This window comes from Tasmannia lanceolata, unplaced genomic scaffold, assembly GCF_043159265.1.
Source record: "Tasmannia lanceolata isolate RefF3 unplaced genomic scaffold, GAP_Taslan_0.1 ptg000013l, whole genome shotgun sequence".
Classification (NCBI taxonomy): Eukaryota; Viridiplantae; Streptophyta; class Magnoliopsida; order Canellales; family Winteraceae; genus Tasmannia; species Tasmannia lanceolata.
This window is the reverse complement of record NW_027518690.1, coordinates 22,353,588-22,381,166: the sequence shown is the minus strand read 5'-3', so window position 1 is coordinate 22,381,166 and position 27,579 is coordinate 22,353,588. Positions and strand designations below refer to the sequence as shown.

General features: G+C 45.6%; 1 protein-coding gene across 1 annotated transcript; it reads right to left on the bottom strand.

Annotated features, from left to right (window-relative positions):
* Positions 1 to 9,902: 9,902 nt before the first annotated feature.
* LOC143889951 (uncharacterized) lies at positions 9,903 to 26,555 on the bottom strand. Its single transcript, XM_077394364.1, has 4 exons — positions 25,956 to 26,555; positions 18,890 to 18,899; positions 11,552 to 13,674; positions 9,903 to 10,442 (listed from the first exon to the last, which is right to left on the bottom strand). The coding sequence occupies exons 1-4, from the start codon at positions 26,482 to 26,484 to the stop codon at positions 10,075 to 10,077; spliced, it is 3,030 nt and encodes a 1,009-aa protein (XP_077250479.1). The 5' UTR covers positions 26,485 to 26,555; the 3' UTR covers positions 9,903 to 10,074.
* Between the last annotated feature and the right edge of the window lie 1,024 nt (positions 26,556 to 27,579).

The window sequence follows — 27,579 nt, the reverse complement described above, 5'->3', positions numbered from 1 at the left end:
TGACCGGATGGAGGCATTCGTAGCTAGGACAAACTCCTAACTCTAACACAAACACACAATAACCATAATACTTTATCTAAGACAAACTCCTAATTCTAAAGGAAGAGCTTTTTGGAAATAATGTTTATCAAGAAAGATTTAAAATATTTTTGTGTTTTTGAAAGGTTTAAATGGTTTATTTACAAAGTTTGAAATATTTTTTACAAAAGTTTGACTAGACTTGAAATAAAAATCCCAAGCTGCCTACGTACCTCGTGGAAGAGGATCAAGCTAACGTAGTTCGGAAAAAAACTCTCATACTACTCTCCTAAAATATTTTTGTACATTTTAGATATTCCAATGTTTTTTTATGTTTTTAAAGTTTTCAAATATTTTTTTAGTTTCAAATTTCTAATGTTTTTAGATTTTAAAGTTTTCAAGTGTTTTTCTTTGGATTTTTAAATGTTTCAATATCTTTTCGATTTTTAAAATATTTTCACCATTTTGGTCCAAGGGAACACACAAAGCAACACCCTTGGATAAAACCCTAGGGTAAAGGGGAAACCCCAAACAAAACAAACTCGCTAAAAATGTAATGACCCTGTTAACTAACGAACTTCTCTAAAAGCTTAAGCTGTTGGAGAAAGGCGTTATTTATCTTTTATACTTTAACACTCCCCCGCACGTGTGGCCCACTTGGCTAATACGTGGCACATGTGGTCCCACTTTGGGCCGACCATCGCATGTGGATTTTTGCTATCCGAAGGTTTGAACTTGAGACCTTTGGCTCTGATACCATGTTAACTAACCAACTTCTCCAAAAGCTTAAAGTATAAAAGATAAATAACGCCTTTCTCCAACAACTTAAGCTTTTGGAGAAGTTGGTAAGTTAACATGGTATCAAAGCCAAAGGTCTCGTGTTCAAACCTCCCGAATAGCAAAAAATCCACATGCAATGGTCGGCTCAAAGTGGGACCACATGTGCCACATGTTAGCCAAGTGGGCCACACGTGCAGGGGAGTGTTAAAGTATAAAAGATAAATAACGCCTTTCTCTAACAGCTTAAGCTTTTAGAGAAGTTGGTAAGTTAACATGAGAATGACCTAATGAGACAAAGTGTGTCTCCTAATAAGGGCTCTAGATGACTCTTTCATTGCCCTTGCAATGAATAAAGATTCTAGAATCTAAAAATATCTAAAAGACTGAGTTAGTCTACTAAATGAGAGAAAAAATGCTACTAGGACTTGGTAAGTCCCCTAAATGATGGGCTTAGGCTAACGCCTTCATCGCCCATGTAATGAAAAAAAAATACACGAGCGTACAACCATAAGCAGACTAAGGAGTAAGTGCAACATCCTAATCTAGTGAATTATCACATGCATCTAAGCCAATACACGAAAGAAAAGCATGGATGATGTTATCTTGATATTTGCACTAAGCATAGCTTGTCTTTTACCCTTTGAAGAATATTCAAATATTCTCTGCATCCTCGAGGATTTTCACAGATCAATAAGGAGAAATGAGGAAACAAAGTGAGCTAATGCAATTATTGAGATAATGAGTGTCAATATTCAAGAATAAAAAAATAACAAGAGGAAGTGATATCAGTACAACCATATTTTGATAATTTCCTAATCAGTATTGTCGTTTTGTATTTAATGAACCCCTCAAAATGTAATTGCACTTCCCATAAAAGCACTTTACAAGCCGATTATAAGAAAAGACAAGTTAGGACCATGAAAATAACAAAATATGGTTGTACTGAATAATTCTCTCCCTTGATAGGGTTACAGTTCTCCAAAGAAAGATAATGGGAAATTATCAATACTAGAGGATAAAGGTGAACCAGTATGTAAAGCCTCTGTAATAGCTACCAAATCCTATGCATGTCAAGCAATATTTTACACCTATTCACCTTATCTTTTAGTGTTTAAAGGGCTGCCTAAATCTTCAAATAATCCTCGTGATTGGGCCAAGCCAAATGAAAAGGAAGAGACAAGGTAAAATAGTGCTATTAACAAACATGGCTGTGTTTGTATTCTAAAAAAAACTTAGAAACAAGGATCAAGTAGCTTATAGACCATAGATTGACATGAATTGAAAATGGATAAGAATGTTACCTGAATTGTTAGGTGGAGGTAAATGAAGAACCAGAGGCGTAATGAATGCTAAACTAATAGAGATGAGTGCTTAAAACATGACTAAAAAGGAAAGATGTTGTAAGCTAATATCTAAGGAATATGGCATATAAGAGAATATATATATATATATATATATATATATATATATATATATATATATATATATAGGGCTGCAACAGGGTTGGGTTGGGTCGGGTTTTTCAAAACCCTAGCCCAACCCTGGATCCCATTATCTCGGCCCTGACCCGCCCTGACCCTGAGTCAGGGCCGGAAAACCTCAACCCATTATCTGCCCTACAGGGTATTGTGCTTGCCCTAGCCCGCCCTGATTGGGCAGGGCCGGGCCGGGCTAATTGACCCTAGTGCAAATACCTGTTAAGAGTGCCAAAAATAAAGCAACCACTTATCATATGGAACAAAATGATCAATAAACAGAGAAAGAGAACAAAATAAGACAACATGAATTCAACAACATGCAGGCAACAGAGACAATTAATAATAATAATCTAAAGAAACATCAATCCAAGATAATAGAAAACATTAGCAAAAGAAACATGCACAGATGGTTCAATTCTATAATAGAAAACTCAGGGTCGGGCCGGGTCAGGGTACCCGAGGCATTAACCCAAAACCCGCCCGACCTGAGTCAGGGTAAAAAAAAAATGAACCTTGACCCGCCCTTAGGGTTAGAAAATCCATCCCTGACCCTGTTCGGGCTCAGGGCGGGTCAGGGCTGACAGGGCCAAACTTGCACCCCTATATGTGTGTGTGTGTGTGTGTGTGTGTGTGTGTGTGTGTGTGTGTGTGTGTTGAAGGGGAGAGAAAATAAAGATATCAGGAAGTGATGGTAACCCAAGTTGACGAATATCCAAACTATGAAAAATGAAGGCAAAATCAACTAAGTTAAGTCAAAACATATAGCAAAAGCCTCCATGTTGCCCTCCCAGATTCAAACATCCAATACCCAACATAGGATCAAATTCACAGATTGGTAATACTAAAATTAACACAGAATCGAGTTGATGACCGATCCTCATAATTCCTTCCAACTACAAATTTGCAGATCCAAGCATTAGGAGCCCAAAGCAAAATTGAATTAATAGGCCTGATAAGTTGAGAGAATCATGATGAAATCAAGCTTGGAAACTAATCCTTAACATCTCAACTCATGCATCAGGCCCTTAGAATTCATTGCATTTTTCACAAAAATTAACCATAAAATCAATTAAAATGGATAAAACCGAGGGAGCTCAAGTTGCTATGAAGTAGGGAAAGTGAAATTTTATGCCAAAATAATGAAAACTGAATAGAGGTAAAAAGGAAAAATAACAGGTGATGAATTGCCTGAGATTTCTGAGGTGGAATCTTTGCCACGAGGTCGGCTTTGGGACTCTTCTTCTCTAAGCTTGAAGGATCGGCCGACGAACTTGCCAGATGGCCGGAGAAGATGAATTTTGCCGGAGAAGAAGCTAGAAACCCTCTTTTGTTCTCTTAACCCCCTTTTCTTCTTTTTTTAACCTCTACAAAAACCCCAAAATTGTGAGATCCTCTATACCCCCGCTATTTTCTTACAAATCTGAGAGAGATGGGAGGTGAAGAGGCAGGAATCCATGGCAGATTGCCGGATTTCGTCAAAGCTTGCCGGAGATAGAAAAGAGTAACGACTGGAATGGCTTTAGATCTAGGTTTTTTCTCAAATTGATTAGGTTTTTTTTTAGGCTAATAAAGGAGATTTGAGATCTCAAATGAGGATAAAGGAAAGCAAACAGAGTGACTAGGAAGTAACTAGTAAGAGGATCCAGTCGGAATCAATGGTGCTGGCCGAAGAAAATGGGTTTTGGCTGTGGATCTCTCTAAAATGATGATAGGAAATAAGAAAAGGAAAGAAGATGAGGATGATGACCAGCAATGGAAGATGTGAGGACGAATTTCTAGACAATAGCCGGATTCCGGCGAGAAGCCCGCCGGAAAAGATGATCGGCCGGATCTCTCTCTCTCTCTCTCTTGATTTTGCAAAGAAAATGAAAAGCCCCTTCTCTGTTTTTTTCATTGGTTTTTATATCCAAAAAATGGTTAGTGATATTGGCACTCCAATTTTTGATGAGCGCACCACCAAAATGATGGGCGCGCGAAATTGGTTCGGGATTGGACGGGATAATTCACCCCTCTTTTTGCCTTTGGTTAATAGCTTATATGATAATTTTGACCCCCCATCTCAACTGGACAACCCCCCTTTATGTGTATTTTATGGCTACAAGTTGGCTATCTTCTTTATGCCCACAATTGGTACTGACACACCCTTGTTGGATAACTCACTCCCCTATTGACGCTATACTACGTTACGATGCTCGCTCGCTAGGCAAATCTCAACGAATTTTGACGAAAGCCTGCGAACCTACTTGGGATCCTAGCTTATCTCGAGACCCAATTTGGGACTCTAAAACACTAATCTAATAGGGTTTCTAATCAAACCAAGTTATTTGGGGTTCGGTCAAAATGGGGTGTCTACATCATACCATTTGTGACATGACTCATATTGTGTGATTAATCTTATAAATTCATGTCATTGTGCCTAGAAGAACACATTCACTTATAATGGTATGACTATGTACTTAACTAAGTGTTTAGTTTCTCACTTGAAACTAATTCACGCACTTAGTATATTTATAGACCCATAGGGTTAGCTTAATTGAATCAAGATAGGATTCTCAATGTAGATATTTTTTGAAACTTGAATCTAAGTAGGTCAAATTTAATGTTTGCTAGATCCTAAGGTGTTCACATAGTCTATCACATTCTATTTAGCAAAATTGAAACAAAAATGGGTCTAAACATAAAACTTAAGGAAATCTCCCTACATTTGGTTAAAACCTTAAGGAGTTCATAAGTCAAAATGATTGTATTTGCCCAAGGTTTACTGTTAAGTGATCATTCTTGAAAATCCTTGGACCTTAAGAACATTCCCTTGATCTTAAAGTCCTATTCTTAATCAGGGAAGCTGCAAATGTAACTTAGTTCAATAATATGTCTTGATTAAACTAACTCATATGTAACATGTCCATAAGCTTCACCATTCATCTTTGACATGCAAACCATATGAGAGAATCACTTGTTATAGAGAACTCTAAGTTGAACCTCAAAAAAAATAAAAAATAAAAACTCATTCGTGAAAGAGAAATATTAAGAATCTTTGAATCATCTTACACCATTCTCAATTAGTATAAGTGCACTAGAAAAAGAAAAAGATGATAAGTCTACATAAGTGTGCACATTTGAATGCATGGTCTCCATGGAGTGTACATGATGCTTGAGCATATATATATATATATATATATATATATATATATATATATATATATAAATCATCCATATGACCTTGATTTGTTCACAAGAATTATTGAACTTGAAAGATACAAATGCTTGTGAACTTCAAAGTAAAGAGAGATCATTAAATAAGATAATCATTAAAACCCCCTTAGTTATAGTCATATGATCTAAAGTGAGATATACACACATTATGCCTATATATGTGATCTATGTTATTAATATTTAAATATTCTTGGAATAGATCACTATAGAGTTTGAGTGATTTGATAATATGTGAAATCTAAAGTCACTCAAATTTATATCTCATGAGACCAATACAAGTTGAGAACATCATCAAATTTATGAGATTATGCCTAAAAAGCCATAATTGTGCTCAAGATTGGAATATCTGTATAAGTTGGCTTTGAAAAGAAAACCTGTGATGAAATGTGCCTTGATAATCTTATTCAAAAATCACAGTGATAAACTAATCATTAATCTTACTCTTCTCTTATGGATGACATAATTAATAAGGACTAGATGATCCTCATGAGGGATATTGGAGTTAAACTAAAATTTGTTAAATCTTATCAGAATTTAAAATTTTCTTCATCTAGAAGGAAACTAGTTTGTTTTTATACAAAAAACTTGAAAGAACTAGTTGTCCTCACACCCTGAGAAGAGTTGTTTGTGCTAGCCTCCTAGGATAGATTATTAAATACTTGTCATCATTAGCTATCCTTGGTGTATTTGTAATTGTCTATTTATATAGCACTATATATATATATATATATATATATATATATATATATATATATATATATATATATATATATGATATCACGCCTTAACTGATATTAGCTGCTCAGCAGAGATGTTAAACATTAAAGTTAAAATCCATTCAATCGGTACTTATGCGTTCCTCTAAAGGAACGGTACCTTCACATTAATTAAAACATCTAATCATTTGACTATATGCCAGCATCTAAGCCTTGACCAGTTCTATATGCTTTAATGTGGTGTATATGCATGTATATGTATATGTGTATATATATATATATATATATATATATATATATATATATATATATGCAATTATTCAAGGGGAGTATGTGTTGCTAGAATGTCTCACGACCTCATTTTATATCATTTGAGTATCCTTAGTAAACATGTAATTGTAGCCCAAGGGTTATTTTTCAACTAATCACTTCATAAACCCTTGGTGACTCTGTATTGGATAGCCCTTTAGACCCATACACTGTATGAGCTACTAACAAAGGGGGAGCTGCATGTCATATTTGTCCAATATGGGCTTATCATATGAGTTATTCTATGTATATATCACATCGATGTTAAGTACGTTCTTTTATGTGCCTTATCCTGTAAATCTTCTAGAATTCCCTTCATAGGATCGTGTGTTATAAAAATTATTTCATCTCCTATAAATTACATACTTTATCATGGGCTTTTGAAGCTGCTAAGTACATCATTCTCCATGATAAGATCCATTGGCTATGCATTCATTGTCATATCTGTAGCCATTTTGCATTGTCATGCCTTACCTTATACGTTTTACCCAAGGCCAATGACAAATATTTAGGGGGAGAGCAAAATTTTCTTATCCTCATATTTATATGGACCATAATGATATGCTTACCTTGTCCATTCCAACATTGCCTCACTAGTTGTGCTAAAAGTTGCAAATCTTAAGAACAACAAAAACTGCTTATCATTAACTATACTTGTTTTTGCTTGATTAATTTCTTATGATAAGCATTAGAAGAGCTTGAAATGTTATCTCATCACTAGTTTTATGGGCCACAAAGTTATTTCAGTGACACTCTTTACCTATGCCCATCCACATAGTTCTACATATGACCAAACATAAGGAAAGCTTCACACGGATAATCCTATATCTCTATGTTTTCATTGATCTTTATAATGCTTGTCTCTAGGTTGTTCTCATTATAATCATAATAAGATTCTTCCTTCGAACTTTCAATGTCATATCTTTTCATTCCCTTTCCTTGTTATGCCTTTTTTTATTGATCTCTATGTATACATAACAAGAACTTGGGGGGAATGCTTAAATGTCAAATTTTTTATGGTCATATGCTTCATAGGGTTATGCTTAGAATGTTTATATTGATAAACACCCTTTAGTTGTGCTCAAACTGACTACATTTGCCTAGCTTAAAAAAAGGGGTGGATATCTAAATTACCTATGATGCTTCATTCTTACCATGCATTTTCACTTTGATCACATCATATCCATGAAAAGTAGGTAGGGGGAGTGATTATTGCATTGCTTGGCATTATAGTTTTAGTTTTTACTGTTAAAACCTCCATTTTTGCTATTACCAAAAGGGGGATAATTTTGAATTGATTAGGCAGTCCATAGTCTATATGCATTGTTGGCTTTATAATGTCATATTATACTTGTGCATATAGTGAGGGGCAATAGTACTTCATTCTTTATATCATTTGATGTTTACTTGTCTATTCCTTGGATATCTCCTACCTCCAAATCAATTTGGTTTGCCATCATAAAAAATGGGGAGATTGTTAGCCCAAGGATTCCCATGGGTTCCCATGGGTTCAACTAATCACCTTTACCTTGTTGTTTTGATGCTAGAAAACTCAAATCGATTAGTCTTTATGGATTAATGTGTTATCTTGGAGTGTTGTGCCTTAGACAGGAACTTCACATGTTATATCGTCACTTGCACATTAGCACAACACAACACAAGGCTTGATGATCAACATGTGCAAACGAAGTAAGAGAGCTTGCACGCATTGGAGGCATCATCCTTGGAAGATTTTCAAGGATAGAGCTCAAGTTGAGGATCTCACAAGCAAGCCTAGCATATGCCAAGAAGAGCTTGAAGTTGAACAAAGTGTTGGTGACCTTCTCATGTCTCAAAGTGAAGAATCCATTCAAGAGGGAGAGTCACATGGACTAAGCATTCAAAAGAGTTCACTTACAAGTTCAAGAGCATATAAGGAAGATATTTGGAGCCAAGACAATCAAGGGAGTTCAAGCACCTTACATTTTCTAGATTGAATTGGAGATCTCATTCATGTGATTTTGCATTTCAAAGCATTTTTCAAACCATCTTCAAACCCACCTAAATTGTTTTTCATGAAAAATCTTTTTAAAAGATCTCAAATATCTTCAAAGTAAAAGCATATAGTCCAAGGACCCATAGCCCTAATGTTAGGTTAAGTTTAAAATTGAAAAGACATTAACTTAGCACTTGAATAGTGAATTCAGAACTCTTAATCTTAGCTTATCTGGTCCAACATATTTTCAAATATTTTTGAAAATATTTTTAACAAATTGATCTCATTGTTTCCATTCAAATCAAGTATAAGAGCGTCAAAATCCGACCAGAAATGAGTGAGATACGAATTTTACAAAACAGGGAGAAAAACTAGTTTTTTTTGCAGCCGCGGTCGACCGGCCCACTAAAAATTCCAGCAGCCCTTCGGCAGGCGACCGCCCTCTAGGCCAGTCGACCGGCACTGCATGAGAAAGTAGCCGTTGGGGCAAACTACCCCCAAACGGTTATGAATCATTGTGGGGTATAAATATATTATTTTATCATGGATTAAAATACTTTTCGACTTATTGAAAACCTCATTTGAGCTTTAACCTTCAAATCCATTAGTTTTCTTCAAATGCTTTGAACTTGCATATCCTTTTGAAGAAGATCTCCATAGGGCTTTATCATTATAATCTTTTGGAGAGTTTGTGAGCTACCATCTTTGTATCAAGCCTAATCAAGACGCTAAGTGAGTTCTTCATTCTTTGTTCTTTATTGTACTTTGGGTCTACGATTCGGCTCAACAACAAAGGTGAATCCGGTGCAAAGAGGTTCAATCCCTTGGAGGCTTGCAAAAAAGGTTGTTCCTCGGAGGCGGTTTGTGAAAGAGGGTTTGCTCCCTTGAAAGAGTGAAGGTATGGTAAAGCTTGGAGATTCGGCGTCCAGAATCTCACTTTAGTGGAAGAAATCCCAAGGAAAGACGAAGTACTTAGGCAGTGGAGTAGGTCTTTGAGTTTAAGGGACCGAACCACTCTAAACGATTGCGTCGTCTCCTATCTCTTTTCTCTCCTTCATACTTGGGTGATTGGTAACATCTAACCTTTCTTTATGTTTATCATTATTTGAACAAGGCTTAGATTTAAACTTGTGTTGATTTCAAAATAACATTTAATTAGGTTGAAAATTTTTAATTACCCAATTCACCCACCTCTTTGGTTGCCTATCGGGATTTCAGTATGTGTATATCTATGACTTTAAAGGGACTTATTTAGTTCACATGGGAATGACTCAATGGGCCTGATTGCCACGCTCACTAGAGTTGGCTGTCCCATGTAAGGAAAAGGGGCGGATATATCACTTCCCAATTGGAAATGCTACTGTAAACACTCAAACTGTCGGTGTCACTTTCCTAATTTCAACAAAAGCATCCAAATCTTTATTCCATATTTAACCCCTCCAAACTACTCAAAACTTTAGATTGTAACGAGAAATAAAAACAAACGCAAACTCATACATAGACTAATATTTCAACTTTTAATGCTAACATATCCCTCATTCCTTGGAGTTGGGCTCTCCAGGGGTATTACTTGAGCTTACCGAAACTAAATAGGTTTTACGAGTGTGTCTTTGATGCCCTTCAATTTGTGGAGAACGTCTCTCATACTGATGCGTGCTTCAGGCGAATCGACCGCACAACATAAACCGACATCGAGGATTGAAACCAAGCATTCTTCATGTTTTTTTGTGCCCACGGTTTGGCCATTATACATGAAATCATTAATTGGAAAAAGTTCCAGGTCCAACACATCTAGAATGTTATTAGGGAAAGCTGAATGTACCCATCTGTATAAGCTTAGATCTCCTACGAAAAAAGTGTCCGTTGGGCTTTTCCCAGTGAAAAGCTCAAACAGCATGACCCCATAACTGTAAACATCTCCTCTTGTTGACGCTTTACCTCCCAAGCCATACTCTGTTGGAACTCCAAATGTTAGAAACATAGAGAAAGTGTAAGATCAAGTTAAGAATAAGTAGAAAAGTTGCATCTCGTGTGTTGTTTGTGGAATCAAACAAACTCTTTTCCACCCTCTTTCTCCACCCATATACAGCAGAATTTTTTTTTCCATCAAGTCTCTGTTTGGCAGCCATGAAATATATTTTGATGAAATATTAGTTTATCAAGTGGTGACAGAGGGAAGGAGGGTAGGAGAAGGGAAAGGGAAAGAATTGAACAGGCATGGGTGAGGAATGGGTGAGAAGTTGTCGGAAACAGGGAAAAGAAAAACTCTATTAAAAAATTGAGTTTTATTTTCCTTATTTTTCAGCAACTTCGCACATCTCCTCACCTCTGCCCTCTCAATTCACCCACAGTCCCTTCCCCTCTCTCAACACTTAGTCCATGATTGGCTTCCATGAAATTTTTTTAAATGGTATTATAGTTTTTCTAGTGGTGAGAGAAAGCATGAGTGAGGAGTTGGAGAGATGGGGAGACTTGAGAGCGTATGAGTGAGGAGTGGGTGAGAAAAGGTTGAAAAAAAGTGAAAAGTGAAGCTCTAATCTTTTTTTCTCTGCTTTTTAGCCATTTCCCACTATCTGCTAAGACCTGTTCATATAATATTGTACCAGCCGATTATGAGCTCCTCCTGGCCAAAAATTTCTTTTAATTTTGAGCCAATAATCGCATGAGGTCTCACAATTGGTTGTCACAATCTGAAACGAACATGGCCTTAAGTTTATGAGAACCCATTGTGAGTTCCAAACCGATTATCGGGGTAAAATTTAAAGGAAATTGAGTCCAATAATCGGTTTGGAACTCACAATTGGTTGTCTTAATCTTAAACGAACAGAACCTAAGTCATGCGATCTCAAATCTCTTCATGTCCCACCCTCCCTAGCCCCCTCACCACTCGATAAACTAATTTTTCATGGAAAAAGTTCATGGTTACCAAACATGGCCTTGTTAAACTAATATTTCAAGAAAAAAAATTCATGATTGCCAAACATGGCCTAAAATTTTTACCTGCATGCATAAATCCACTAAGAAGAAAGTTACTACTAGTATGTTGCAATTGTTCCACTTACCTGGAGGTATATAACCTATGGACCCCTTGAGCCCATGTGTAGTTGATTTGTATTGCTGATCAACGCCTTCTTCAACCAGCAATTTCGCCAACCCGAAGTCCCCTACCTTTGCAGTCATCTCCTCGTCCAAGAGCACATTGCTTGGCTTAAGATCACGATGTACAACAGGTGCTTCACAGTCATGATGGAGATAATCCATAGCACTTGCAATATCAATGGCAATATTCAATCTCTCCATAGTACTCAGCCCATATCCACCTTCATGCCTTCTTCTCTTACGAACCCAATCCTCTAAGCTCCCATTGCTCATAAACTCATATACCAGAGCCTGGAAATCTATGTTTTTGAAGTCAACAGTCGAGCATGATGTGATCACTTTAACAAGATTACGATGTCGGATGTTCTTCAGAGCTTCGCATTCCGCAAGAAAGCTCTTGGAAGCTCCATTTCTTATTAGGTAGAAGACCTTAACTGCGACAGTCATTCCATCAGTTAGAATTCCTTTGTAGACGGATCCAAAGCCCCCTTGTCCGATTAGATTTGTGGGATTAAAATAACCTGTTGCTCTAAGAAGCCCTTCATAAGAAACCATCTGATGTATCCCCTTGAAGGATTTTCGCGTCTCTACAATTTCTGTTGCATGTTTTCTTTTGGAAAAGAAAACTAATTTCAAGCCCGCAAGAAAACACACTATGATGAATCCTGCGGTTGGGATGGCAATTAGAAGTATGACTGATCTTCTTCCATGAGATGATGGAACTCTACTATTCTCGCATATGGAAGATGTGCAAAGCTTTGAATTGCCTTCAAGATGCACTTGTGATAGATTTCTAAAGATGCCAGTATTCGGAACTTGTCCTTCTAGGTTGTTGAAGGAGAGGTTCAAGGATTGAAGAGCTTGAAGTTTCTGAAAACCATCCGGAATTGCACCCGAGAGCTGATTCATGGACATGTCTATATTCTGCAATCCTTTCACACCTCCAAGAGTATTGGGAATAGGGCCTGAGAATAAGTTATTAGCCATAAATAGATCCTGCAAGCTCTTACAGTCTCCAACGGAGTTGGGGATGGTTCCTGATAGGCGATTGCCGGAGATGTCGATAGCTGCAACTTGTTCCAATTTACCAACCTCTTCAGACAGAGGTCCTGTAAGAGAATTCTTGGATAAGTTGAGAAAAGAGGCCATACTTGTGAGGCTGAGCACTTCCTTCGGTATGGTCCCATTGAGTCTATTATTGGATAGATCTAATGAAAGTAGACTTTGGTAGTTCCCAAAGCTGGTGGGTATTCCCCCCTCCAAATCATTTCCAAACAGTTGAAGTTCATTCAATTTGGAAAGGTTTCCGAGGGATGTGGGAATTACGCCCGAGATCCTGTTTCTGGCCAAATCTAAATTCTGAAGTAACTTAAGTTGGCTTATTTCTTTAGGGATCTCTCCTGAGATGAAATTATAGCTCAAATTCAACAAAGCCAGGTTGCTCAGACGGCCGATCGAGGCAGGTATATCGCCGTAGATCAGATTCTCTCCCATGTAAAATCTTGTGAGCCCCTTTGAGAGATTCCCAACAGAGTCTGGTATCATTCCCTCGAAAAGATTTTCATCCAAGGCAAGGAATTCAAGTTTGGTGCTGTTTGTCAACGAAGTAATGAAACTTAGGCCATGGTCTCCTGAGCTGAAAAGCCGATTAAACCCGATGTTATATAGGACGAGCTCGGGGAGATTTCCTAGTCCTTCAGGTACCGACCCAACATGAAAATTGTGTGACATTCTAATACTTTGGATCTTGGTGATATTGTTCAGAGATTGTGGAATTGCACCCGTGAATTTGTTGAAGCAAGAATGAAATAACAACAAATTTGGAAGCTCGAGGGCGAAATCATTTGGAAATTCACCCCACAGTTGGTTTGAGGCAAACGCAAATGTAACAAGGGAAGAGATGTTGTACAGTGCCATAGGAAGAGTACCAGTGAGATTGTTTAGTGAGATCTGCAGGTGTTGTAAATTTTGGAGACGGCCTAAGTCACTCGGTATTGTTCCATGGAGAGAATTTGTGGCCAACTCTAGAGTGGTAAGTGATGTGAGGTTTCCAATTGACGGTGGGATTACACCGACTAGCTGATTGCTACTTGATAGGGTCCGGACTCAGCACTGAGGGAATCCGGACTCAGCAATCCGGACTCAGCACTGAGGGGTCCGAACTCAGCATCCAATTAGCTTCTGGCACGTGGCCCTCACAAGGACCGTTGGAAGGCCAACACCTGTCTCCACTAGGTGTGACACCTGGACCAATCAGGGACCTCCACCTGCCCTCCTTAGGTATGAAACCTGGTCCATACAGAGGCCACCACCTGGCTCACAACTACCACCTGTCCTAGACAGGTGGCTCAGAATCACTATAAATAGCCTTCACTTGTGCTAAGGTGAGGGTCCTGAAAATCTGAGAACCAAAACTCTAAGCTTTTTGCTCTGACATTGCTCTACACTCCTGCTCATACTGACTTGAGTGTCGAAGCGCCCGTCCGGAGTATCACTCCGGGTTGGTCCTCTGACCCTTTTCTTTCTTGTCTGTACTCTGTGCAGCGCAGGACTCAACCAGCCATTCAGCCGTGGCTCGTTAGCCCGGACCACCCAGCCCTACCATAACCTGTTACCGATTTTAGGCCTAACAGATTTGGCGCCATCCGTGGGACCACGCAACAAAAAGCTGTTCGAAATCTCACCCAGATAAAAATGGTAGGACAGACCGGCAAGCGAGCACCTCCGACTTCTCGGGCTACCCGGGCTACGGCCCCCCGTGAAGGACGAAGTGAGCGTCTGGCCTCACAGGTGGAGGTCGGGGCGGCCGTGGAGCGGACTTCGCCCCACTCGGACCGTTCAGATCCCACCCCGACCCCGAGGGAAATGAGGGCTCTTTTTCAGGAAATGACCGCGGTAGTTGCGCAGTTCAGGAATGCGGCTCCCGCACTCCAGCAACACCCCGTCGAGGTTTCTCGACCTGTTCAGAGGGGAGAAAGCTCCCGCAGAGAACGCGCGTCTCCACCCCGCGACCAAACTCGTCACTCCACTCGAAGAGACCACCAGTCGCGGGACAGGAGCGTGCGTCCTGAGCCTCGTCGACAGCATCACCGGTCACGATCTCCCTCTGTGCAGAAGCGGGGCAGCAAGAGAGACCCTATGCACGGAGAGGGATCGCGGCACCGGCGAAGGAGTCCCCTCAGCCAGTCCGGATCCGCAAGGAGCCCATCAGCCGTAAGGAGTAGACCTGCCCGTCTGGCCGAACAGAGGGATGATCCGATGTTACTAAGAATCCAGAAGATCGATAACAGAATCGAGGAGCTGGCTAGAGATCATGGCCGCCCTGCTTCAAGGATCTTTAGTAGCAATCCCCCTTTCACAGATCGGGTACTCGGTGCGGCAGTCCCCTTGGGCTTCAAGATGCCGCAGATCCCGCAGTATGATGGGACCACCGATCCCGTGGATCATCTGCAGACCTTCAGGACCACGATGCTTCTCCACGGGGCGTCGGACGGGTTCCTTTGCAGGGCACTCCCCACCACATTAACCGGAGCCGCAAGAGATTGGTACTCACGGCTCAAGCCCAAGTCCGTTGACAATTTCGACGACTTCGGGGACGACTTGGCCCGGCATTTCATGAGCAGCAGAAGGCCTCGAAAGACGACGGCTTCACTGATGGCCCTGAGGCAGGAAGACGGTGAGGCCTTAAAAGCGTTCGTTGGCCGGTTCAACAGGGAGGCCCTTCAGGTACCCAACCTGGATCCCTCCGCGGCAACGAATGCTCTTCTGGCCGGAGCCCGGTCCACCGACTTCCGAAGAGCAGTCGCCCGGCGAAATCCGCAGTCCTTGGCAGATCTGATGACCGGGGCGGAAGAGTATATCTCCGTCGAGGAGACTCTCGCTGCCCTGGATTCCGTCAGCAAGAGAAGACCAGAGGAGAAGAACCCCGCCAAGCAGCGTAGGGATGACAGACCCCAGAGGAAGGAGAGCAGTCCGTCCCAGAAGGAAAGGAGCTCCCCCCGGCCTCGAAAGGAGAGGAGCCCCCCGACGAGGGAGCGCTACACGCCCCTCACCGCGTCTAGGGCTCAAATTTTGGCAGCCATCCGGAAAGAAGACTTCATCCGGTGGCCGAAGAAGCAGACGTCGGAGGCAGGCACCCAAGACATGTCCAGGTATTGCCGGTTCCATAAGAGCCACGGCCACGACACCAACGCCTGCATTCATCTCAAGGAGGAAATCGAGCAGCTGATAAGCAGAGGGTACCTCGGGAGGTACTTAAAAAATAACGACAACAGAAGGGAGCGCCAGGACAACCCGAGACCCAGAGACAGAAGTCCTCGAGACGCCCAACCCCTGGGCGACCGCATCCAGGCTCCAGCCCCGGCCGTTCTCCCTCCTCAGGTACCTCAACCTCAACTCCAACCTCATGGTGTTATTGGTACCATTTCAGGAGGGCCGACCGCGGGAGGGACCTCTTCATCGGCCCGCAGAACCTATGCCCGGCAGGTCAACGCCGTCCATGCCTGCAGCAAGAGGGCCGAGCCAGAAAATGAGATATCCTTCTCGGAGGCAGATCTTGACGGTCTGATCCTCCCGCACGATGATGCCCTGGTCGTCACAATGCTAGTGGCGAACTGGGAAATGAAGAAGATCCTGGTCGACAACGGGAGCTCCGCCGACATCCTCTACTACCACGCCTTCGAACAGATGATGATCGGAGCTGACCGTCTGAAGCCGGCCAACTCAGATCTGTTCGGGTTCTCGGGAGAAGTTGTCAAGGTCGAAGGGCAGATTGAGCTTCCAGTCCTGATCGGGGAGCCGCCCCGCCAGTCCTTCGCAATGGTGACCTTCCTGGTGGTTAAGGCCAAGTCGGCCTATAACGCCATTCTAGGACGCCCCGGCCAGAACCTCCTCCGAGCGATTCCCTCCGCTTATCACCAGAAGATGAAGTTCATTACGCCAGGAGGCGTAGGTGAAGTCAGAGGGGATCAGCCCCAATCAAGACAATGCTATGCGGCAGCACTGAGAGGGAAGAATGCGTCTGAGTCTCTTCCAATCGAGCTGTACGATCTGAGAGACGAAGCGCAGGTCACAGTCAACCAGCCCGCAGAGGACCTCATCTCTATTCAATTGAACATCGATGATGAACAGAGGGTTGTCCAGATCGGCTCTGCCCTGCCAGAGGCCGCGCAGCAGGATCTCGCTCAGTTCCTCAGGGCCAATGCAGATGTCTTTGCCTGGACTCCTTCAGACATGCCCGGCATTGACCCGTCGATTAGCACCCACGAGCTCGGTGTCGATCAGACCTGCAAGCCCGTGAAGCAGAAGCGTAGACACTTTGCACCGGAGAGACGGAGAGCCATCAGAGAAGAGGTGGAGAGGCTTTTGAAGGCCGATTTCATTCGTGAGATCCAGTATCCGGACTGGCTCGCGAATGTGGTAATGGTAAAAAAGTCCAACGGGAAGTGGAGGACCTGTATAGACTTCACAGACCTGAACAAGGCCTGCCCAAAAGACAGCTACCCACTTCCAAAAATAGACCAGCTCATTGACGCTACAGCAGGTCACGAGCTGCTCAGTTTCATGGATGCTTTCTCGGGATACAATCAAATCAGAATGTACGAGTCTGACATCCCGAAGACATCATTCGTTACCGACCAGGGGACGTATTGCTATCGGGTGATGCCTTTCGGACTGAAGAATGCGGGAGCCACTTACCAGCGTCTCGTCAACAAGCTGTTCAGAAATCAGATTGGCCGGAACATGGAGGTCTACGTTGATGATATGCTAGTGAAGAGTAGAAGTGCTTCCAGCCACGTCTCCGACCTCGAAGAGGCCTTCCAAGTCTTGAGGGAACACAACATGAAGCTTAATCCGACCAAATGTACGTTTGGCGTCGGAGCAGGCAAGTTCCTGGGCTTCATGGTAAGCCAGAGAGGAATAGAGGCGAACCCGGAGAAGATCAAGGCGGTAATGGAGCTGACTCCTCCCAGCACTATCAGAGAAGTACAGCGGCTGACCGGGCTGGTGGCAGCTCTGGGGCGGTTTATTTCAAAATCCGCCGAGAGATGCCTCCCTTTCTTCAATGCGATCAAAGGTATAAAAACCGCGCCCTGGACTCCGGAATGTCAAGCAGCGTTCGAGGAGCTGAAGAAGTATTTGTCCTCCCCTCCCTTGTTGTCCACGCCGGAGCCAGGAGAAGAGCTGATTCTGTACCTCTCAGCGGGACCCTTGGCGGTTGCAGCGGTACTGATCAAAGAAGAATCTAATCAGCAAAAGCCGATCTACTATGTTAGCAAGGTCCTCCATGATGCAGAGACCAGATATCAGAGAGTAGAGAAGCTCGTGTGCGCCCTCATTACGGCGGCCCGGAAGCTAAGGCCGTACTTCCAGGCGCACACAATCAAGGTCCTGACAGGACAGCCTCTCAGACAGATCCTCCACCGGCCAGACACTTCGGGCCGGCTTGTCAAGTGGGCCGTGGAGCTCAGTGAGTTTGATATCAAGTTCCTACCCAGGCCGGCGATCAAAGCTCAGATCCTCGCTGACTTCATAGCCGAGTGCACAGTTCCGGACCCAGACCCCGGGCTAGTAGCAGTTCCATCTCCAGAAGCAGAGCTGGCCGTGCCAGAGCCTCGGGTCGTTTCCAGAGCATCACCGCCCCCCGGGCCTGAGACCGTCATCGCGCACCCAGTTTTTGATGAAGAGCCGCTCTGGGAAGTTTATGTGGACGGGTCATCGAACAAGACAGGGTGTGGTGCAGGGCTAGTTCTCACTGGACCAGAGGACTTCGTCCTGAACTATGCCCTGAGGTTCGGTTTCCGTGCGTCCAATAATGAAGCAGAATATGAAGCGCTCATCGCCGGGATGAATCTTGCTGTGCAGACCCGTGCTCAGAGGCTAAAGGCGTACTGCGATTCACAGCTCGTCGTCTGTCAGATCCAGGGAGTATATGAAGCCCGTGAAGAGCGAATGATCAAGTACCTGGGGAGGGTTCGCAGTCTGGCCGTTTATTTCAAGAGCTTTGAGGTCGTCAGAATCCCCCGAGCAGAGAATGTAAAGGCAGATGTGCTATCAAAGCTCGCAGCCTCAGGTTACACCGCCCTCAGGGAAATTCGCATGGAGTTTCTGAAGAGGTCCAGTATCGACGCCCACTCCGTCGTGGTGATGCAGATTGACGATGAGCCGTGCTGGATGGATGAGATAATCAGGTATCTGCGCAGCGGAGAGCTCCCGGGAGAGAGAAAGGAGGCCCGTAAGGTCATGCAGAGGGCAGCGAGGTTTTCACTGGATGGCGAGACTCTATACAAGAGGTCGTATACCCTCCCATATCTGAAGTGTCTTCGCCCCAGTGATGCCTTGTTAGCCCTGCAGGAAACCCATGAAGGAATCTGCGGAGAGCACCTCGGGGGCAAGGCCCTGGCCATTAAAATCCTCCTGAGAGGTCTGTACTGGCCTACGCTGAGGAAGGACGCGCTGAGCCTTGTGAAAAAGTGTGAGAAGTGCCAGAAGTTCTCTCCAGCCGTCCACCAGCCACCCGTTCCGATGGCCCCGATCATCAGTCCTCTTCCCTTCGCAGTATGGGGAATGGATATTCTGGGCCCCTTTCCGCCGGCCTCAGGAGGCCGTGAGTTCGTCGTTGTCGCCATTGATTATTTCACCAAATGGGTAGAAGCAGAGCCTCTGGCCAAGATCACTGAACAGAATGTACAGAACTTCTTCTGGAAATTAGTGGTGTGCAGGTTCGGAATCCCCCGGGTCCTCATAACGGACAATGGCAAGCAGTTCGACTCGAGGAACTTCCGAAAGTTTTGTTCTGACCTGCACATAGAGCAGAGATTCACATCTGTGGCACATCCTCAGACGAATGGGCAGACAGAGGTGACGAACAGGACCCTCTTGCAGGGGATAAAGAAGAGACTGGATGGCAAGGCAGGGCGTTGGGCAGACGAACTGTATCATGTGCTCTGGGCGTATCGGACCACTCCGCGTACGGCCACAGGCGAGTCACCCTTCAATCTCTCCTTCGGAACAGAAGCAGTGATCCCGGTTGACATCGGCGTCCCCTCCCCAAGGATCGTCCATTTCAGTGAGCAGCTCAATGGGGACGGACTCCGTGCCAACCTTGACTTGCTTGAGGAAGTCCGAGAGGAATCTCAAATCAGGGCGGCGGCCTATAAACAGAAAATATCCAGATATCATGACGTCAAGATCCGACCAAGAGAATTCCGTGCAGGCCACCTAGTCCTGAGGAAAGCCTCCGTTTCCCATCCAAGAAGCGTGGGCAAGCTCTCTCCGACCTGGGAAGGACCGTACCGAGTCAAGGAAGTCATCCGCCCAGGAAGCTATCGGTTAGAGTCCCTCGACGAACAGATGCTGCCACATGCTTGGAATTCTAGAAATCTTCGGATCTACTATCAGTAATTTTGTTTGCCTTCATAGGCTTGTAAAGAACTGTTGTAATCATCCAAATTCTGTAATGAATAAAATAACTTTCCCAAATGATTGTCCTTCTTTGAGTAACTCATTTAGACATCAGTATATAGCAGCAGTGGTGCACTCCGGCTCATCCTAATGGCTTGGAGATCAGTTCCAGCCAGGACGCCCGCAGTGGAAACCACCTTCAAATATTTCCTAAGTGTTTGAGTACCAAGCTTCCAGCTCGGTTCTCGCAGACTTAGGACGAGCAGCAGTGGTGCACTCCGGCTCATCCTAGTGGCTTGGAGATCAGTTCCAGCCAGGACGCCCGCAGTGGAAACCACCTTCAAATATTTCCTAAGTGTTTAAGTACCAAGCTTCCAGCTCGGTTCTCGCAGACTTAGGACGAGCAGCAGTGGTGCACTCCGGCTCATCCTAGTGGCTTGGAGATCAGTTCCAGCCAGGACGCCCGCAGTGGAAACCACCTTCAAATATTTCCTAAGTGTTTGAGTACCAAGCTTCCAGCTCGGTTCTCGCAGACTTAGGACGAGCAGCAGTGGTGCACTCCGGCTCATCCTAGTGGCTTGGAGATCAGTTCCAGCCAGGACGCCCGCAGTGGAAACCACCTTCAAATATTTCCTAAGTGTTTAAGTACCAAGCTTCCAGCTCGGTTCTCGCAGACTTAGGACGAGCAGCAGTGGTGCACTCCGGCTCATCCTAGTGGCTTGGAGATCAGTTCCAGCCAGGACGCCCGCAGTGGAAACCACCTTCAAATATTTCCTAAGTGTTTGAGTACCAAGCTTCCAGCTCGGTTCTCGCAGACTTAGGACGAGCAGCAGTGGTGCACTCCGGCTCATCCTAGTGGCTTGGAGATCAGTTCCAGCCAGGACGCCCGCAGTGGAAACCACCTTCAAATATTTCCTAAGTGTTTGAGTACCAAGCTTCCAGCTCGGTTCTCGCAGACTTAGGACGAGCAGCAGTGGTGCACTCCGGCTCATCCTAGTGGCTTGGAGATCAGTTCCAGCCAGGACGCCCGCAGTGGAAACCACCTTCAAATATTTCCTAAGTGTTTGAGTACCAAGCTTCCAGCTCGGTTCTCGCAGACTTAGGACGAGCAGCAGTGGTGCACTCCGGCTCATCCTAGTGGCTTGGAGATCAGTTCCAGCCAGGACGCCCGCAGTGGAAACCACCTTCAAATATTTCCTAAGTGTTTGAGTACCAAGCTTCCAGCTCGGTTCTCGCAGACTTAGGACGAGCAGCAGTGGTGCACTCCGGCTCATCCTAGTGGCTTGGAGATCAGTTCCAGCCAGGACGCCCGCGGTGGAAACCACCTTCAAATATTTCCTAAGTGTTTGAGTACCAAGCTTCCAGCTCGGTTCTCGCAGACTTAGGACGAGCAGCAGTGGTGCACTCCGGCTCATCCTAGTGGCTTGGAGATCAGTTCCAGCCAGGACGCCCGCAGTGGAAACCACCTCCGAATATTTCCTAAGTGTTTGAGTACCAAGCTTCCAGCTCGGTTCTCTCAGACTTAAGACGAGCAGCAGTGGTGCACTCCGGCTCATCCTAGTGGCTTGGAGACCAGTTCCAGCCAGGATGCCCGCAGTGGAAACCAACTTCAAATATTCCCAGCTCGGTTCTCGATGCAGCACAGAAATAATACGTACAAAAAAATAAGAATGCTGTACAGACAGTTGAACAAAAAATGTATTTGTATTCAGTATTCATATTCGTATTACAAAATTGCTCTCTTCGCCGAGCTGGCTTACAAAGAATAGGCGTTACCGACTGTGCAAACAAAAAAGAAAGAAGGCTGCTGCTCAGGCCTCCTCGTCGGCCACCACCTCGGTGACGACCCCTGCGGGAGTGAGGGCTGCGAGCTCGCCACCCTCCGCCGAGGAGACGGCGGCCACAGTCACCTCCGCATCCACCTCAATAGGCCGGGAGGAGTCCGGTTCGTCTTCCTCCTCATTTTCCTCATCCTCTGGAGGTGCATACGGGACGGTTAGCCCGTCCAAGGAGATGTCGGGGTGAATCTTCTTCACCTGCTCGGAGCAGAGAAGGAAACCCGCCCTGTAGGCCTGGAGGCCTAAGTCGAAGTGCTGGGCCTCCTTCCTCTCCTCAGTTTCCTTCACGGCCTTCTCCACGGCCGCCTTTTCCTTCCTTCCGGCCCTCTCAGCCGCACTCAGGAGATCCTGCACGGCCTGGTTTTTGACCCTCTGCAGTTCGTCCTGTAAGCTGTTGAGCTCGGCCTCTTTGATCTGGACGGCTTCATTGAGCTCGCCGTTCTCCTTCTGGAGCTGGGCCTTTTCGGACTCGATCCTTGTGATCGTCTCCGAGAAGAGATATCGCTTCTTGGCCATATCCCTTGAGTAGACCTGGAGTTGATAGAGGGCGGAGCTGATTGCCGCTTCACAGGTCTCCGGCACCTCTTTTTCGACTGCTAACCGGTCGCGGGCGAGGACACCCTTGTACATCAACTCTGCGGCCACCCGGGTATCCCCCAGGCCGGTGTCCGTTTTCTGCACGGCCCAGTTCGGGCGGAAGACGTTGTCGCCTCCAACCGATGCAGTAGCCGGCATACCCAGTACGGCCCCGCCGTGCTTTGACCCTGTCGCCGCTCCGGACTTGGAGCTCTGACCCGTGGTGTCTGCCCGGCTCGATAGGGCAAGCTTATGCGTCGCCCGGCTGCTTTTAAGAGGCTTAGCCAGCGCGACCATCGGCGGGGTCGACTCCGGCACCTTCCTCTTCTTGCCCTTTGTTTGGGGCTGCTCCTGCGCTGGGGACGCGCCCGAAGACTGCTTGATTCTGTCCAAAAGGGACATCTGCTTCACCATTTCTGCAAAAGAGAACGGAGCGCAGTCAGCAATATGAAAGTTGAAAAATACTTCAGAAAAATAAATGCTATCCTATAGTATCTACGTACGTGCCGGCGTCGCACGACTGACCCCGAGTGCGACCAGCTCGGCCTCTTCTTCGAACTCTGAGCAGTGAACTGGACCTCGCTTGAGCTCTTCTTTGATCAGAGCGAAGGTCATATGGTCATAGTCTTCGAGAGCTGGTTTTTTACTAAGGCGGCGAGTGTCCGGCGTTCTCCATTGTAATGAGAACGGCCACTGCGAGCCCGGCGCGGTGTCCTTTACATAGAAGAACCTGTTCTTCCATGTGTGAATGGAAGAAGGTATCCCAGTGATCATTTTCATTTCAGGCCTCTGGCTAATGTAGATCCAGCCGCCGTCCTTATGCCTCTTCAGGTGCGCACACATCCTGAAGACGGGCACGGTGGGGTTCCTACGGAGCCGGACTTCAAGAAGGTACAAGAAGCCGATCAGTGTCCTCCAAGAGTTCGGGACGACCTGTGTAACTGCCAGCCCATAGTAATTCAGTGCATCCGCAAAGAAGGGGTGGAAGGGGAGCCTAAGCCCGGCCCGGAAGGCCTCCTCATACACGCAGAGGTCTGCACTATCGTTGCTGGCCCGATCCCCTTCGACAGCCGCCCTCAGAATGTACCGGCTAGGAATACAGTATTTGTCCCTGACGATCTGAAGCCTGTTCGACCACAGATGGTTCACCTCGTATAGGGCCCCGATGTTATACTGCGGGTTGGCTTCCATCTGTGCCTCCGCTATCACCTCGACTGGCATGCGCGACGATTGAGGGACTGCCGCTTCGACGTCCTCATCATCGTCGCTGGTTTCTACCCGATCCGGTCCGTCCCCACAGGCCGGGATTGTGTCTAAGTCCACACTCATTTCCTCACCGTTCTCCTCGTCTATTATGATCACTAGCTCTTCGCCCTCAACACCGGCCTCCACTATAGGTGAGGCTGGAACCGCCCTCTCCGATGCCTCGGACCCCGATGCGGTACTGGTCGAACCGGACTCCTTTGAACTGGAGTCCGTCTCCGAACTAGTGCTAGACATAAAAAGGAAAAAAAAGAAAAGAAAGGCTAAAAGCTGAAAAAGATTACCGAACTGGAGTGTTGGACGAGGACCTCCGGGCTCACTGATCCGAAGCGGGCAGAAAACTTGAGCAGCCGAACAGAAGAGGAGGAGAGTAAAAGATGAAAAGTAAGAAATGAAGAGTAAACTCCTGTATTTATAGAGAAGCTGGGAAGAGCGGGAAAAATCCCGCCCATTTCCGCCAGCCGGAGTGCGCCACGTCGCCTTCCGCATTAAATGCGCAGCTCGCATTAAATGCGCCGCCTGCATTAAATACAAGGCACAGGTCCCAAAGCGCCAGAAGACAAAAGACCTGTCCGGCTTTCCGGACAGGATATGGTGCATTCGAAAGACAAAGACCTGTCCGGCTGTCCGGACAGGATATGACGCGTTCGCTAGACGACAAAAGCGCTAGGCGACAAAAGACCTGTCCGGCTGTCCGGACAGGATATGGCGCGTTCGCTAGGCGACAAAAGACCTGTCCGGTTGTCCGGACAGGATAATTCAAAAGACAAAGACCTGTCCGGCTGTCCGGACAGGATATGGCGCGTTCGCTAGGCGACAAAAGCGCTAGGCGACAAAAGACCTGTCCGGTTGTCCGGACAGGATAATTCAAAAGACAAAGACCTGTCCGGCTGTCCGGACAGGATATTGCGCGTTCGCTAGGCGACAAAAGACCTGTCCGGCTGTCCGGACAGGATAATTCAAAAGACAAAGACCTGTCCGGCTGTCCGGACAGGATAATTCAAAAGACAAAGACCTGTCCGGCCGTCCGGACAGGATAATTCGGGCGACAAAAGACCTGTCCGGCTGTCCGGACAGGATATGGCGCGTTCGCTAGACGACAAAAGCGTTAGGCGACAAAAGACCTGTCCGGCTGTCCGGACAGGATATGGCGCGTTCGCTAGACGACAAAAGCGCTAGGCGACAAAAGACCTGTCCGGCTGTCCGGACAGGATATGGCGCGTTCGCTAGACGACAAAAGACCTGTCCGGCTGTCCGGACAGGATAATTCAAAAGACAAAGACCTGTCCGGCCGTCCGGACAGGATAATTCGGGAGACAAAAGACCTGTCCGGCTGTCCGGACAGGATATGGCGCGCTCGCTAGGCGACAAAAGCGCTAGGCGACAAAAGGTTTCACCAGCAAAGACCTGCCCGGCTGGCCGTTCACAGCCTTAGCCGAGCAGGACCACATGACTTCCTGAACCAAGGACGTCTAGGACCCCTGGCCGCCCAGGCCTCTGGTCAAAAATTCAGCCGTGCTGGATAGTCGAATGCCTTCTGCCCGGCCGTACTCCTTCAGGCCAAACGCCAAGGCCAGGCCAGGGCGCCAGGAGTCTCCTGTCCAGCCACTATTTCTCCTAGCTGAGTCTGAGCCCGGCCTCAGCTGCCTGGAGGTCTTAAGGCTGGCCCGACGCTGTCTTTACCTTCTCTTTGCTTCTTCTAGCCACTTTCATGGCTTGAAGAACCAGGGGGCAACTGATAGGGTCCGGACTCAGCACTGAGGGAATCCGGACTCAGCAATCCGGACTCAGCACTGAGGGGTCCGAACTCAGCATCCAATTAGCTTCTGGCACGTGGCCCTCACAAGGACCGTTGGAAGGCCAACACCTGTCTCCACTAGGTGTGACACCTGGACCAATCAGGGACCTCCACCTGCCCTCCTTAGGTATGAAACCTGGTCCATACAGAGGCCACCACCTGGCTCACAACTACCACCTGTCCTAGACAGGTGGCTCAGAATCACTATAAATAGCCTTCACTTGTGCTAAGGTGAGGGTCCTGAAAATCTGAGAACCAAAACTCTAAGCTTTTTGCTCTGACATTGCTCTACACTCCTGCTCATACTGACTTGAGTGTCGAAGCGCCCGTCCGGAGTATCACTCCGGGTTGGTCCTCTGACCCTTTTCTTTCTTGTCTGTACTCTGTGCAGCGCAGGACTCAACCAGCCATTCAGCCGTGGCTCGTTAGCCCGGACCACCCAGCCCTACCATAACCTGTTACCGATTTTAGGCCTAACACTACTCAAACTCAGTACTTGCAGCTTTGGAAGAAGCACGAGGTCTGGAGGAATTTGTCCTGAGATCATATTCGCGGTCACATCGAGGACCGTGAGTTCGAGACACCTGCTTATGTTAAGAGGAAGAGAACCTTCGATGTTGTTGGAGCTCAAATTTAGGACCTGTAGTCGAATTAGATCAGTGATCCTGTCCGGGAGAAAGCCCGTGAGTTGGTTGTTTTGAAGGTGAAGGGAATGGAGGAAAGAGAGATTTCCAATGTAGGGACTAATGGAGCCCACTAATCCGAGGCCACGCAAATCAATGGCAGAGACTCTCTGCCTGATATTGTTGCACCAAACTCCGGTCCAATTGCAAGGACTAGAGTTTTCATTCCATGACGATAAGATGTTGGAAGGATCGGTTTTTAAAAAAGCCTTAAACGAAAGTAATGCCTCCTTGTCTGTAAGAGTGTTGAACTGGGCAGATTCTACAAGGAACAGGCTTTTCTGTGAGGCGGAAAGGAGAGCCAGCACAACTGAGAACATAAGATAGAAACCCATAATGTCTATCAGTTGTAGAACCAATGTGAGAATAAGTATGTGTGCAGCAAAGAAGTCGTATGAATGTAAAACTCATAAGAAGAGAAAGGACTTCGTTATATGCCATACAATATCTCACTTGTGTTTTTATAGGAGAGCTGTGCTACCCACCAAAGAAAAGGAAAGCACTTCCAAAATGGGATTTCGTTTGAAAAGTCACGGCAATTGGTCAATTCCACTCCTTTTTTTGACATTTTGAGGGATATGAGCTCTCTTTTCAACGAATTGTTGGATCTGGAGATTGAATCGCCAACCTACAGAAATCAAAGTGCTTACCACTTTTGATCCACTCCCTATTCAACCGTGAGTCCGATGTCTTCCAAACTCCAATGTTTAGGAATTATACATTTTTTTAACAGTTGCCAAGGAGTGGGATCGTGTGGCTTTTATATGCTTCACTGAAACCCTAAACCTAGGGCTAGGTGTTAGAGAATATTGTTGGGGGTTTCACGTGAAAGCAAAATAATCCCACATCGGAAAAGTGTAACAATGTGGATGGGCTTATAAGGGAGTGGGTTCCCTCCCCTTAATGACTAGCTTTTGAGGGCGAGTTCTACCCGGGTCCCAACAAGTGGTATCAAAGCTAGGGCGCAGTAACTTTGGTGTGCCTTTTAGTCTTCCCACGAGCAATGTTCACCTCTTTAAAAATGCGCCTTTTTAAAATAAAAAAACCTTTTTCAAAACTATTTTATTTTGAAATTCTCTAACACAACATGTGAAACAAAACAGTCTTTTAGTTTGTTTAGTGTATTTAGATACAGGTTTCACTGCCCTTCAAAATGAGCTTATTAGTAGACCCAAAGTCCAACAACGCTGTATCCAGTCGTTCAAAACATTGCCCACGTAAAGTTCAAAGACGGGTGCCTACCGTTAAAAACGACTAGAATCAGCGATGGCAGTTGAAAACGGATTTTGCCTAACACTAAAAACCGGCGCTGATAAATTCGCCCCCTGCAAAAACGTATTCGCCCCTTTTTACCGGCTTGTAAGCCGACAACCAGCATAGTCAGTATTTCTCCGCATACAGGCTGTTGACGTTGACATCTCTCTCCCCCA